At 44.7% G+C, this 15,976-nt stretch overlaps 1 protein-coding gene across 12 annotated transcripts in view; it reads left to right on the plus strand.

Moving 5' to 3' along the window:
* TENM2 (teneurin transmembrane protein 2) overlaps positions 1 to 15,976 on the plus strand; it is a 3,238,122-nt gene that overhangs the window by 3,151,920 nt on the left and 70,226 nt on the right. For all 12 annotated transcript variants that reach the window (XM_063604288.1, XM_063604290.1, XM_055112852.2 and 9 more), the window contains one exon: positions 12,639 to 12,849. In XM_063604288.1, coding sequence (XP_063460358.1) covers positions 12,639 to 12,849 — 211 coding nt within the window. The remainder of the gene's footprint in view (positions 1 to 12,638; positions 12,850 to 15,976) is intronic.

The following is a 15,976-nucleotide window of genomic DNA, read 5'->3' on the forward strand; positions in this document are numbered from 1 at the left end:
AACTTGAGACCAGTCTGGTCAATATAGCAAGACCTTGTCTCTACAAAAAATTTTAAAATTAGCTGGGCACAGTGGTGGGTGCCTATAGTCCCAGCTACTCAGCAGGCTGAAGCAGGAGGATCTCTTGAACCTAGGAATTTGAGGCTGCAGTGAGCCAAGATTGCGCCACTGCACTGCAGCCTGGGTAACAGCACAAGACCTCATCTCTAAAAATAAATAAGTATAAAACAAAATAAATGAGAAAATCTCCAGAGAGTGCTAAGCACAGTGCCTGGAACATGGCAACAGCCACGTTTAGGAATGACACCGTTTAGAAATTAGTACTTCCAACTCCTCTAATTCCACAGGAAGCTCATAGAATAGCCAAGTCCGGGCCCTTCTCCCAGCTGGCAGTCTGGGGCATTTCTTTATGCAGCAGAAGGAGAAGCATCATGCCCCCCTACTAATCCTCTCCACTCTGGGGCCAAGCCTCCCATCTTCCCCCCAGGGACAAGGTCTCCCCTCAGGCGGAAAGTAACTGTTCCAGCTTGTTGCTCTGAGGTGTCGGTGGTGACAGCCCCTTTTCTTTCTGAGGGACCCAGCAGGTCACTGTCTGGCACCAGGCTGCCACCCCCTGCCAGGCCTGGGCTGCGCTGGCCGTCGGCTCAGTTCTGTGTGACCTGTCAGTGGGCTCTTTGAAATGGAGGTTGATGAGGAACAGAGCAGGGTAGACCAGGCAGCGAGAGGCCAGGAACAGCAGGCAGAGGGCAAGCATTTGGGGAAATCAGAGGCCAAGAGCAGAGGCCCCTGCTCTCTGTTGCCAGTGGTTTTTGTAACAGCGAAGTGGGGAGACAGCCGCAGCCAGGATAGAAATCCCCCAGGTGTAAAAAACATGGCTCTAGGCTAACAAGGGTGAGACTGTGCCAGAGAGGCCTGTCAGAGGCTGTCCAAGGTGGGAAATTTCTGATCAAATGAGATCATTCCCAGAGGCCCTTTCTGGGTTGAGAGTCAGCAGGCGCAGGGCAGGGAGAGGAAAAGAAGGAAGGGGAAAGAGACAGAAAAAAGAACTAAGAAATGAACATGTCTTCTGAAGCTTCAGTATTTCCCTTCCTAAGTCCTGCGACATTCAGAGGGTACCTATATATGGCTGTGACTGCTTCCAGCCCCCTGTGAAGAACCGAGAACAGAAGTCAAGAGGCTTTGGAGGAGGCCGGGCATGGTGGCTCATGCCTGTAATCCCAGAACTTTAATTCCAGCACTGTAATTCCAGAAGTCAAGAGGCTTTGGGAGGCCGAGGCGGATGGATCACTTGAGATCAGGAGTTCGAGACCAGGCTAGCCAACATGGTGAAACCCCATCTCTACTAAAAATACAAAAGTTAGCCAGGCATGGTGAAGGGCTCCTGTAATCCCAGCTACTTGGGAGGCTGAGCCAGGAGAATCACTTGAACCCAGGAGGCAGAGGTTGCAGTGAGCCGAGATCGAGCCACTGCACCCCAGCCTGAGCAACAGAGTGAGACTCTGCCTGAAAAAAAAAAAAAAAAAAAAGAGGCTTTGAGGTAGACAACCAACATGTGAATCATGAATCACTTCTCCATCATTTACTAGCACTGTGACCTTGGGCAAGACCCTTAAGCTCTATGAGCCTCAGTTTCTTCATCTGCAAAATGAGGATCATAGAACCCACCACAAAGGGTTCTTGAGAGCATGACTGGATGCTGGCTGGATCGAAGCACAGCACAGGCTGAGCAAGCACAGAGGGACTTAAGTGGCTGGCAGAGGGCCAGGCACTTAATTGTAAACTTAAGTCAAAAGTGTGAACTGGGTGAAGCTAGGAGCTGGGGCAGAGGGCTGACCAAAACATTCTGCAGCCCAGTTTCCCAAAACATAAATCACCCTGTACTGGGTATGTAAATGGTTACTCTCACTAACTGTCTTAGATAAAAGAGCTCATATATACATGCTCGTACAAACATGTCATGGCAGAGGGTACAACAGGCTCCTGTGTGTTGGACACTCAGCATAACAGTCACACAACCTTACATGGCAGCTTTGTGTAGGATTTCGTTCCAGAGTGCAGCAAACAGGGTCCAAAACCCAGTCCTACCACTTAAAAACAGGGTGGCCATAGGTGAGTTATTTAATCTCGAAGTCTCCCATTCCTCATCTGTAAATAATGATGTTAATAGCACCCAGGATTCTGGTGGTGTCTTAATAAAGGCATGCGTTTAAGGTACCTAACCCAGTGCCAGGCACCCGGGAAGCTCCTCCTGAGCACCAACCATTGGTTCTCATTAGACATGGTTGCCATTAATGTTCCATTGTCCTGCTGACCCCAGGATATTGTCACCTAGCACAGGGTCCCCACTGTAAAATGCACTGGCCTTGGGAGACACTGGGAGCTGGAGGACAGGGGCTCTGAACTGATATGCTAGTAGTACCGACGTGGTTTGTGTTGGGCCTGATCACCCAAAGCCCTGCACTTTATAGGAAGTCAATCAAGGATGAGACTGCCACTTGTGACTATTGAGTAGATGGAGGTATGGCTGGTCCTTGCAAGAACAAAGCCCCCCAAACCTAGAGCCCTATGTTCTCATGAACTGTTTCCCAATGTCTATGGCACTAGATGCAATTGCAGGGAGAGGCTCGGAGCCAGAAGGGTCCATGGTCAGGAAATGCTGCGTACTCCATGACAATATTAAAGACTCATAATGTGTATCCATATATCAAAGCCTCCAGGAAGTCCTGCTGTAAAGTTTAACTTCGTTTAACTGACTCCCAAATTACATTTGATGGCAGATCCTCACCTCCCACCTCCACTTTTGTGTTTCAGGGAATGCGTATTAACATCCTGCAGGAGACAGAGTTTGGAAAAACTGTTGTAGCCCCTCAGCTGTACTGCTGTGGATATTTGAAGGCTTTTTCTCAGTCACTCAGAACAGAGGTCTCAAGCTTTAGTGAGCAAAATAATCATTCTTGAGAATCTTCTTTAAAATGCAGATTCCCAGCCAGGCACGGTGGTGCACACCTGTCATCCCAGCACTTTGGGAGGCCAAGGCGGGTGAATCACCTGAGGTCAGGAGTTCGAGACCAGCCTGGCCAACATGGTGAAACCCTGTCTCTACTAAAAATAAAAATAAAAAAAATTAGCCGGGCATTGTGGCGGGCGCCTGTAATGCCAGCTACTCGGGAGACTAAGCCAGGAGAATCACTTGAACCCGGGAGGCAGAGGTTGCAGTGAGCTGAGATGGCACCACTGCACTCCATCCTAGGCAACAAAAGTGAGACTCCATCTTAAAATTAAAAAAAAAAAAAAAATGCAGGTTCCCAATATTTAGTCTCAGGAATTCAGTATGTCTGGGTTGATGGCATCTTAACACCATACCAGAGCAGGTAGTCAGGGAGCACACCTTCAGCAACGCTGGTTTAAAGCTTAGCCACTGGAAATACGGTGCTCAGAGCAACAACATAGACATCACCTGAGAGCTCATAAATAATGCAGGCTCTCAAACCCCACCTTAGGACATGGGATGAGAATCTACATTTTAACAAGATCCCTGAGTGATTGTGATGCTCATTAGAATTTGAGAAGCATTGGTTTAAAAGGTTTTTGTTGATGGCATTTGTTTTTGGTTTTTGTCCATTAGTTGCTGGTGAAGAACCATTTTTTAAAAATAACTGGACAAACACTATAATCCCCTTGTCAAACATTTCCCCCAGTGGCTTCAAGGTACAGCCTATTAAAGAGAGACCTTACCTGAATCAGATTTCTGCCTTTGGTAGCAGAGCCTTGATTTTCTTAATCAGCCCTTGCTTTTTTTCCCACATCCATCCTAAAGAGTAGAAAAGCCAGCAAGCAGCTTTCACTGGGGCCTCCTCTCTGCCAGATCTCTGGTCAGACATGATTCATCTTCCATGACTAAGTCATAAGAAAGGCCAGAAGGTGCTTTGGTACAACGATCTCTGGACTTGGAAGTCAGAGTCTGACCAAAAGAGTTGGCAAGAAGTAGGAGGAAAACTTCCAACAGGTCTTCCAAAAGGAGTGCAAATACAGTTTTACTTCTTCTTCTTCTTTTTTTTTTTTTTTTTTTTGAGACAGAGTCTCGCTTTGTCACCCAGGCTGAAGTGGAGTGACGCAATCTCAGCTCACTGCAACCTCCACCTCCCGAGTTCAAGCGATTCTTCTGCCTCAGCCTCCCAAATAGCTGGGACTACAGGTGTGCACCACCACACCCAGCTAATTTTTGTATTTTTAGTAGAGACGGGGTTTCATCATGTTGGTCAGGCTGGTCTCGAACTCCTGACCTCAGGTGATCCACCTGCCTCAGCCACCCGAAGTGCTGGGATTACCGGCATGAGCCACCGCACCCAGCCCAGTTTTACTTCTTGCAATATTTGAGAATGGCCATTGCTCTGTGCAGGGAAGGAGGATGCCTGAGGAGCGACGGTTCATCAGGCAGCCAGGGTATTAATGGCAGGTGAAACCTTCCAAACGAGCATCCTGTCAGCCAATCTATTGCTTTAAAAGGTTCGCAATGCAGGAGACCTTACAGAGGCAATGAAGAACTAATCTCATATTGCCAGGTTAAATCAAGTCAGCCTTGCCTATTCCTTTCACTTCTTAGTTACATCAAGCCCAAATACTTTCAATTATCCTCACTTCCAACTTGTCAGCAGGCGTAGGGTAAAATGCAAATGGAACAGTACCTTTCTCTCGTGGAGAGCAGGAAATATCATTAAGAATAACCTTCATGTATTGAGCTTTTCCTCCATCTTAAGTGCTATACATTCATCATCTCATTTCACACGCACCTTCTTAGAGCACCTCTGTGCATTTCAGTGTAGTCAGCATTATTAAGTCCATTCTATAGATTGGAAAACTGAGCCACAGGAATTCAGTCACGTGCCCAAGATGACACAGCTGATGAATAATAGACCAGGTTTTAAAGCCAGACCATTCTAATTCTAAAGCCCGTGTTTGTTTGCTGTTTTTCAAACTGAGCCAAAAGTCCAGTACCACCCTGGGCAAATGCGGCAGGGCAGGGACCAAGCATTGCATCTCAGCGGGCCCTGAGCTTTGGGATGACTCCCTTGAAATTTTCTAAGTTGCTCCCCAAGTGTCAGGGACTGGCCAGAGTCAGCGATGCTAACTGGGAGGAGCACCCTAGTCCAGACTAGGACCCACGTGAGCCCTGATCCCTGTTCCTCCCCTTCAGGGTGCTCTTTTTTTTTTTCTTTTTTTTCTTTTGAGACAGAGTCTCACCCTGTCGCCCAGCCTGGAGTGCAGTGATGCAATTGGGCCTCATTGCAACCTCCGCCTCCCGCGTTCAAGCGATTCTTCTGTCTCAGCCTCCCAAGTAGCCAGAACCACAAGTGTGTGCCACCACGCCTGGCTAATTTTTGTAGTTTTTAATAGAGATGGGGTTTCACCATGTTGGCCAGGCTGGTCTTGAACTCCTGACCTCATGATCCACCCGCCTCAGCCTCTCAAAGTGCTGGGATTACAGGCGTGAGCCACCGCCCCCGGCCCAGGGTACTCTTTGACCCTCTACCACCCCTCACCCCCACTCCTGTGCATGTAGGGTCAATAAGATGCCCCAAATTGTTTTGGCATTTGCATCTATGGGATATCCTAAGGCCTAACGGCCAGCCCCAGTTCCAGCAGGCAGCCTAGCAAGCACTGGCCAAAGGACTCTCTCTTTTGCAAACCAAGCTTCCAGAATGGTGTTGACCTGCTGATTTGGGGTGACTCAAATTGTTTATATAGCCAGGGGCCCAGCACAAAAAAAAATGCCCTTTGACTGGGGTGCTGCATACCTTAGGCATGCCCTGCAGGAGTTTACCTCAAAACAAACTAACTCCCAAGGCAAAACCAATCCTATGGTTCCCCCTTTTTACTCAGGAAACTCTTTCCATCTGTAACTCAAATTCAGCAGGAGCCTTTGGCCTTTGCTGACCAGCATTAAGTGCCCTCCAGGACCCCTGCACCTTCTTCATTTCCATCACGAACAACCAGATTTCATCTTTCTTGCTCCAGCTTATTGCTTCTTCCCTCCTTTTTATTGCTGCATTAATTTTTCACCTCTTCATCATTATTAGCTGATCTCAAAAACGACCCTGAGTCACGGGGTTCACCACCTGACTACCCAGACTTTCCTTGGGGAAGTGACAGCTTGGCAAGCACCTAGCTCTGTATAGGTAAAAAAAACGTATATGATGCCAAGAAGACTCAAAAAGAAAAAGAAAAAAAAAAACATAGAAATGACTCAGAAGCACTTAGTAGGTGACAAGGTGCTCACAACTGTTGTAAGGACCTTTCGTGGATTACCTCTGTTGATCCTCCCAGCACTCCTGTGGGTATAATCATCACTGCCCTCACTTTGTCAATTCACCTGGAGAACCAGGTGACTAAGATGAAGATCAAGAGCATGCCTAGTGCCCAGAAAGTTTCCCTGTGCCCTCCCAACTAATACCTCCTCATCAAGGTAACTACAACTTCTAACTTTCTATCATCACTGATTAACTTTGCCTGTTCTTGAACATCCTATCGATGGGTCAGAGAGTACTCTTCAAAGCTCATGTTTTTAACCAATCCACTCTATGGCTTCCTGGCTCAATGAGTGGGAAAGGTAGATTTGGTGCTTGGTGGTTCCTCTGTGAAACCATGACTGCAAAGAGTGCAGCTTATTTTTAAGTCTGAGCTTCTGACCAGTCCCCAACCAGCAGCTGCGTGCAGACACTAGAAGAGCCATCCACAGCACCTGCAGTGATTTGTTAGAGGCCATCTCTACCACTCTGTCACAAAATGAAACTTAGAAAAGTAAATGTAGGTGTTCTTCTGGAGCCTTTAGTACCTAGGAAAGCCATGGAGTTCATGCAGGTTGGAGAGAGACTCACTTGCAAACCAAGCTACAGGGAGAAAAGTTGAACAAAATGCTTCCATTCAAATTCTCTATAAGCTGCCCAGAAGATCAAAGAAGAAAATAAGTGAAATCAACATCTTCTCATTCCCTGAGCCACTTCCTATGAGAATGATGATGCAAGAACTCACACAGCCTCCTCCAGGCAGAAAGGTGTGCATGGTTCAGCCAACTCCAAAGGATCCAGATGCTTATTGTGGCTGCTTTACAGCCTCTCCATCGACACAGGGCCTCCTTCCTCCTGAGTGTAGCTTTACTAGTAAGCGTTTAATGGAGGTTTTGAGCTTAAATCTCTTTACTAGTTAGGAGCTCCTTTTAAAATCTAGCAGAGTACACTAGACAGGGGATTGAAACGGCTGACAAAAACCTATAGCCAGCACAAAAGTAAGTGCCACCTTGTGCCAATGGTAAACGGCTGAAAGGGGATTGTATCTCACAGGTAAATAGTGTGGTCCTCTGCAGCCTACAATGCCAGGAATAAATTCCCAGGCATCTGGTTTCTCCTGCTGATTCCTCTTCAGATGCTCATTTCAACCAGCCACATTCTTTCCCAGCTGTAGGAGTAGACAGGCCTTCAGAAGTGATTAAATCTCACAGCTGCCCACACTTACCCCTGTTGATGGGTGTCCACTGCCTTGTCTTCAGACTTCCTTGGGGAAGGAAGCGTCACCCCTCCTAATAATGAAGACAAAGGGTGATAATCTCATCGGTTGCCTTTCTCTACTTTTTATTCATAGCTGCTTCTTAGCCACTTGGATATTCACCTTCTCCAAGCCTCAGTTGCATCCTCTATAGGTGGGTATAGAGTGGGTGGCATGGTGATAATGGTGCTAAGACAATGTACTGAGCATTCATTATACGACACTTCTCTGAGTACTGTACAGACAATAACTGCTTTAACCCTCCCAGCAGCACTATCTACCATCATGATCATCATCATCATCATCATCTCCATTTTATACATGAGGGAAACTGAAGCACAGAGCAGTTAATTGCCCATGGTCAACAGCTAGGTAATAGCCAATCTGAGATTCAAACCCAGATACCCTGTTCTATAATCTGACATTTAAGAGTTACATTATTCTGCTTTGCAGGATTTCCATGAATCTTTAAATTAAAAAAAAAAATGTAAATTCTGCTCAATCTATAGCATTTGTTATTCCTATTAATTATTATTATTAACCTATCACTATTTGGAAATAAAGTATTTTTGCCAAGATTCAACCAGCCCATAGCCTACACCAGTAGATGACTCTAAATATAAAGGAATATTAATTTCATTTACTTTTGCATCTTTTTTTTTTAAATGAGAAAGTGGAAGACTTCAGGGAGTTTCTGGTTATAGTTATAGTTCATTGGACATATACTATATACCAGACTGACATATATATATATATTTGAATTTATATATATATAAATTTATTTATTCTTCATCACATAACCCTATGGCATATGTGCAATTATAACTCAGTTTTTAATGCAAGGAAACTACAACCCAGCAAGGCTGATTACCTTTCCAACCTCACACAGCCAGGGAACTAACAGAGATGAGCTTCAAACCCAAATCCATCTGATTCCAGAGGCCAGGCTGTCACCTCTGATGCTGTGTAGAATTTTTGGCTTTTTACCTTGGGACTTCTAATCCAAAGGTTTCAATTCAGCATTAATGAACCTGTTTCACGTTGCCAGAACTGTTATGGAAGAATCTCTCTGATTTGCTTTATCAAAAGCAATAAATAGAATGCCTTGGTATCATTCCCAGAAAGTTTCTCCATGATCACATTTCTCTGAAATTGTCATTACAATTAGCTTATGACGTGTATGAGTAGACTAGAACCAGAGCTGTGATTTAGCGTCCGTTCTGACAGAAAACACCTAGATAATTCTTTTTGGCCCCGTTTCACTGAGTGAAGTAAGATTAAGCAGACATGAGCCACCGCAGTGTGGGCTGATTCGGAAGGCCTAAGTCGCTTTCCCATAACCGCTGAGTCAGTATTGGGCCCTTTTTGAGGACTCCGCAAACCTCTCCCACCATCCTCACCCCCTTCCCCAGGAAAAAGCCAACCAGACTAACAAATAAGTAGGTAGATAAATAAATAAAGAAATCGTCCATTGTCATAGGAGGGCCGGGCCGTTTTCCCTCTGCTGTTGAATGGAGACATCGGCCACCTCTCAGGTCCTGAACTGGTAATTCAGAACAGTTTGATTGCCTGCTTGATTGTTTGCGAGATAACTGCAAGATTGTCAGTGACAGGGTAATTTACTGAAGATTGCAATGTCAGACTCCATCCAAGGGGCTTGCTGGCATAAAGACGCGATTCTCATGACTGACAGGCCACTGGGAGATTGGAGTGCCAATTTAAAGTTCACAGTGTCGTCTGAAAGTGTTTGGCGGCTGCAGCCCATAATCACGCAGCATGATGAGGTCATTATAGGCATAACGTAGGCTCCTACTTAATAACGGGTAGAACCCCAAATGCACAATCTCTGGAGCAGGTAAATGTAAATATGTAGGAGGAAATCATTTGTATCCTATTTTCTTTCTGTTTTGGCATTTGTCATCTGCTATTGCTGATGTGTTTAGGCCATCTCCTGCCAGACAGGCCCTTGAATCAAAAGCCCAGGATCAACAAAACAGTGGGGAAATTTGAAGTTCACAATTCTGAAGCAGTCACAAGCCTGGAAAGAGTGACAGGCTGGAGGGGGAGGGGGAGGCAAATGTTCAGCACTCAATAGGAAAACTGTCTTAAGTTATTCTTCAAGCCCAAAGAGGTCTTCAAGGCGGTTATATGGAGCGGGTGGTAAGTGGGTTGGAGGGGGAGGAAATATTTCCCCAGCTTCAGGAGGGAAAGGCCACCAGAGATGGATGATACCCCTAATCGGAAGAGGCCTATGACCTTAAAGAAATCTATAGTGCTAACAGCAGTGGGTTTCTTCTCACCTGAGAAGCTTCTTGTGGCTGCTGAAGGAAGCCCTGCCAGCATATCTCAGCAGGTTATTTTTTAAATCTGAAACAGGCATTCCATGGTAGAGCCCTTCTGTCTTTTGAAGGCAGCCCGTGGACAGTGATGTTCAAGGCAGAATTCTACGCACTTTTTTTCTTCTTTTTCTTATGCTGCCAATGGCCCTCCAGATTGGACAGCCTGAATGTGGATCTGAAACATGCCTGGATATCATCCTGCTACTAAGATACAATCTCCAGTGCTGTTTCTAGGGTCTGAGGTTTGCCAGGCTCCGGGGAACTGGGGAGTATCCGATTCAGCCAGCATATCAGCCCGAGATGTTCAGAGCCTTGATTTTGAAAGTCTCTCAATCTAAAGTGTGCATGCCTGCTCACCCTCCTGTGTCTGCATTTCTAGGAAATTGTGTAAATCTAAATGTGTTACGAGGCACATGAGCAACATTTGCCCATGTGGAAAATGAGAGGCTAGTTTTAGTAATTTAAAGCCAGGCAAAACATGCAACCTCCTAATTTGTTTGTTTGCTAAAAAGAAAGTAATGCATTAAAATAATTGCACATTAATTGCTAAATTACAGTGGAACTTTGGTGAAATTACATATTTCATTTTCATTAGCGGAACCAAACGAAAAGGGTAATGCCAAAAAATTACATTGTAGTAAATTTAAAGCACCCAGCCAGGCCTCTGATTCAGCGTTCCAGTACAAGTGTTTGTCAAGGCACAGCCCAGGGTTTGAGTGCATGTTTCCATGATTCTAATTATGGTCCAAAAAAATGCCTTGCTATCAAATCCAGGAGGTGCAAGCAAGTTATTCTCCAAGCTTCTTCACTGTGTATTCAATCAGCTCCCAGCCGAGTGAATAAGGATTGACTAACGAATTCGTTCTTATCAGAAATTCCAAGGAGCAAACACTGCCCTAAACATTCCCATCTTCAGCCCTCACAGACAGGTGAGGAATGGGAAACAGTCATTTTATTCATTCAACAAACATCTGTTGAGTGCCCGATTCTGTGCTTGGTACTAAGAGAGGAATGAATATAAAATTAATAAGACATCATTTTTCTCTTTAAAGAGCTCATTTTCCAGATAGGGAGGCGAGCATTAAGAGGTCATTAATTCTACTATAAGAAAGTTGGCATTAACAATGGTTTTTAAATCGTATTGTGTGTTAGAATCACCTGAGAATCATGTTTAAAATGCAGATTCCAGGGCCTGCTCCTGGAGGCTCTCCCTGGGGAGACGTGGGGTGGGCCGTTTATTCTTCCTGCAGGATTCTGATGCAGAATGCTTCTTTGAGAACCTCTGATTCAGGGATATACAGAACAGGGATTCCTAACTGTCTTGGTCAGTTTGGGCTGCTACAACAAAAATACCATAGACTAGGGGGCTTAAACAACAAACATTTATTTCTCGCAGTCCTGGAGGCTGGGAAGTCCAAGATCAAGGCACCAGCAGATTCAGTGTCTGGTGAGGCCCTGATTCTTGATTGATAGACTGCAGTCTTCTTGCTGTGTCCACACATGGCAGAAAGAGTACTGAAGTGCTCTCTGGGGTCTCATTTATAAGGACACTCATCCATTTATAAGAGTTCCACCCTCATGACTTAATTACCTCCCAAAAGCCCCATTCCTAATACCATCACATTGGGAGTTAAGTTTTCAACATTGAACTTCGAAGGATCACAGACATTCAGTTTGTAGCAATAACCTGGCCAGGGGCATCATCCGGAAGGCTTCCTGGAAGAAGAGGCCAACCTAAACTTGATCTTAAAGGATGAGTCAGTCCTGTCAGTTTCCCCCACTCTACCATTAGCTCCTTAAAGACAGTCTCCATGGTCCTTTGCTCTCTCTCTTGTTTCCAGCACATGGACACCACTCAAATATTTGTTGAATGGTAGTTGAGTAAATAGGAATCAGCCCAGGTAAAGGGATAGAGACACAGGACTCTAGGCAAGTGCATAATAATGTTCCGAGTCCGGAGGGCATGCAGGAAGACAGAACCAGAAACTACTGCGGAAACTGCAGGCTTAATTTCCAGATTCCCAAGCCAAAGCCGTTTCTCCACATTTCCTAGAAAATGTAAAACTCTCAGCACCCAGGTTTCCAATTGGTCAGCAGTTCCCTTCCTGGCTTAGAGAGAGTGGGATAGAATACTTTTCTCTGTTAAAGTGAGATTTAAGGAATTCCATGCATTTTAGTTTTTTTTTAATTTGATAAAAAAATTGTATTTCTAATAGAGACAGGGTCTCACTATGTTGCCCAGGTTGGTCTCAAGCTCCTGGGCTCAAGTGATCCTTCTGCTTCAGCCTCCCAAAGTGCTAGGATTACAGGTGTGAGCCACCATGCCCAGCCAGAAATTCCATGCATTTTGATTACTTGTGCACCCATTAGCACAGACCCCTGGGAACTGACTGTGAGTAATTTGCTGTGCTGTGTTGTTTAAAAGCGAAGTTTTTGTTTTTATTTTCCCACTCAAATAATACGTGTTCATAGTAGAAAAAAGTAGAAATTCCAGAAAAGCACAATAAAGAAGAGAAACACACTAATCTGCTACATGAGGATAACCATTTGTCAACATTTTAAATTATTTCCTTTCAGTCTTTTATTTTCTATGTGTATGGATTGGAATTGGATGAGGCTTGCTGTGTGAAACCTGCCACCTCAGGCCCTTGGGTACGTTTGATGCTGCTCATGCCTGTGCTGGTAACAAAGGTGTTAGTGTCTCCAAACAGCTTTATGCCATGAAATCCGCTGACTCTGGCTCTGCCTCTGCCCTTCCAGATGGCCTGGTGGATTGTTTGGACCCTGACTGCTGCCTGCAGTCAGCCTGTCAGAACAGCCTGCTCTGCCGGGGGTCCCGGGACCCACTGGACATCATTCAGCAGGGCCAGACGGATTGGCCCGCAGTGAAGTCCTTCTATGACCGTATCAAGCTCTTGGCAGGCAAGGATAGCACCCACATCATTCCTGGAGAGAACCCTTTCAACAGCAGGTAGGCACCCTCTGTCCCTGCAAACTCCTGAAGTCTCTGATTTTCTTCCTGTTGGAGCCAGAGGCAGTGCTCCAGCTTTCCCGGGGACCCAATTGGCCTGGAATCTGCCCCCCTAGAGGCAGCTCCCTCCAAGGGGGACTCAGAGAAGTGCCCTTTCCTCACTTTGTGTTGGGCTCCAGAACAGAGCCCTAGTGTCTTTGCAGGATGTCAACATCTTTAACCCAGAACCTGCTGGAGACATCTGTTGATTCCCTGGTTTTTAGATCATTTTTAAAATCTGTTATTTTATGACGTTATTGTCATTATATTAAATCTCCCTTTAAAATGCCTCTGATAGTGGCTTTTGTTCGAGCATTGCTGAAATAGTTCATTCAATAGAGTATTTTTGAAAGCTGTTATTAACTTGATAACATAACCTATCATTCGGTGGCATCTTAGAGTCAAGAAGATGTTGGTTGCAAGGATTTATTGAGCACCTAGGATGAGCCAGAGACTTTGTGTAGATTATCTCTAATCCACACAACAATCCCATCTATTGCCTCTGCTGATTACCTATTGCGTACAAGCCATTGTGCCACTGCATTTCACCCCTCATTCTCTCCAGTTTATTATTGCTCTTAGTTGCTAATTTGAGGCTTAGAATATTCTAGGGTCAAGTTCTAGATTCATTTTGTCTTCAACTTCACCCCAGGACAAGTTGGAACTGTGCTCCTGGAGAAGAGAGCAAGGGGAAGGTTTGTCTTGGAGACACTTCCCCACCACCCCATCCCCTCCTCTTTTCTATGCACTACGTATGATTCTGAGGGTAGAGAGGAGGGGTAGGAGAGGCTGGGGGTCTTCTTATGGCTTGGCCATGCTTGATCTTCCTCTCAGTTGGTCCAAGTCCAGATGTCGATGGTGTATGCTGATGCAAGAAGGAGGAGCGTGGTCTAATTGGGGATGCCCCGCCCCATCTCTGTGGTCCTTCACATCAAGAAATAAAAACTGCTGGTCAGGTCCTTTTTCACAAAACTTCTAGATACTAGGAACTTGAGTAGGATGGTCCTGGCCCCTTTGCAGCCCTGACGACCCCCATTGTGCCATCTTTGTCTTATTTCTCTTTAGCCTCATTCAGGTAGGCCCAGGAGCAACTCTGGATGTAGGCTACTTCTCTCGGCTTCCAAGCAGGGAGGAAATACTAGACTTCCCTACTTACAGAAGCACCTAACTTTATAAGTGATTCTCTCGGAGCCCCTCTCATGAGCCTTTCATCGGTCCCCAACCGAGACAGCCCAGTGAGGGTGGGATGGGGAAGGAATGGGTGTCAGCACAGCTGATTCTACAGCCTCTTAGAGCTCTCTGGAAAGTTGGAGAGCCCCAATTCCTGCAGCTCTTTTGAATATGAGTGTCTTAACAAGGTCACCTTAGGCCAACAACTTTTGCTTCTCTCTGTTGTCATTTTTACTAAAAATAAAATAGAAAAAGAAATAATAGAAAAGTAAAAATAATCTCAGCCCTCTTCTATTTCAGCCCTGACACCTCCTATCGATATCATGTTGGGCTCGTAAACCTCATTTTCTTGATTAATAAAATTAGGATAACACTATTTAAATACATAAAAGTTGATCAGACAAATTGGGTCATTCTTGTCATACCCAACTAAAGCAGAGGCAAGAAGCCAGGAAGAAAAAGCACTCTGGGCACATAACATTGCCCTAGAAATGTAATTCTCCCCAGGCCTGGCTACTGAAACTGCCTGTTGTAACCGGAAACCAGTTGATCTAATAGCGACTGAAACAACCTACTATGACTCTAAGACTAGTTTTACCCACCACCATCATTCACCAGTCAGAACTCACCAGATCGCCAAAACTTTACCAGTCCCAGTGAACTTTCTCTCAAAAGAATAAGTAACATTTCTCCTTATAAAACCTCCAAACTTCTCTTTGTTCTTCAGACATCCTGAAGACTACCCCCATGCATATGCCCTGAATTGCAATTCTTGCTTCCCAAATAAAACATTTTAAATTTAGAGATTAATCTTTCTATTTTATTTGACTTTAACATATACTATACACAGTATTATTACTGTTTCTTTTAGTAGAAGAGCCTCTCAAGAAAATAAAAGAAACCACAGATCTCTGATAAATAAAAAGCATTTACTCTGCTTGTTAAATCCTAGCTCTAGAACAGATTCTGTAAGTGTGCTTCCTTTTAATTATGAACATAATTCGTCTTGCTAGAGACCCGTGACTGGGCAGAGCTTGCACTGGGCCATAAGCATTTCAGTGGGGTTTGTAGTTTGCTTATACTGAAAATGCATCCTCTGAAGGCCTGTTTCAATCTGCTTCCTCATTAACCTATCATTATTTCTACCCTAAATCCAGTCATTTCCTGATATTCTCCCTTTCATGCTTTCTCCACCTGGCCCTTCTAGTTTTATCTTATTCTCCTCATCAATGGTTACCACTTCCAGAAGGCACCTTGATCTAGAGCCAAAATACAGGTGAACAGTCAGGAACCCCAGAATATTTGGTAGACTATGCCAGCCCAGGAGACCCGAAAGAAAGTTGCTTTAGAGAAAGCGTCTCGGAAGCTTTAAATGTAAACAATAAATGGCATTTCCCAAATGAGCCCAGGCTCTCCAGCTGTCTGCATGGATACATAATTCAGAAATATGAAATGTAGCTCCAAGACATAGGTTGAAGTTCAGTAAGCGTGTGAATTCCAGTACATTATCATCTTACAAATAACGAAGGACAAAGCTAGGAGTAAAAAAGAACTCAAAAATTCAAGACTTCTAAAAGGGCGTTCCCCTAGATAATGGCATACAAAAATAACTAAAATGCCTTGACTCCACCACTATAATTTATAGAGCAGATCTCACTATCTAGATAATACGATAATTGTTACACATCAATAATCATAAATAGAAATGAACTGATAGTATGTCTTAGCTGAATCTTTTCTGCAAATTGACTGCCTGGAAATGATAGGAAGCCAGCAGCAAGGAAGAATTTGAAAAATAGAGGATAGAAATCACAGGCAGCACTACTCCTGTTATTCCTATGGCACACTGCAAAGCCTTCTGCTACAGGAATGATTTAAAAGAAATAGCAGTTGTAGAAAAAAGGAAGGGTGGGGGAAC

The sequence above is a fragment of the Pan paniscus genome, chromosome 4, assembly GCF_029289425.2.
Source record: "Pan paniscus chromosome 4, NHGRI_mPanPan1-v2.0_pri, whole genome shotgun sequence".
Lineage (NCBI taxonomy): Eukaryota > Metazoa > Chordata > Mammalia > Primates > Hominidae > Pan > Pan paniscus.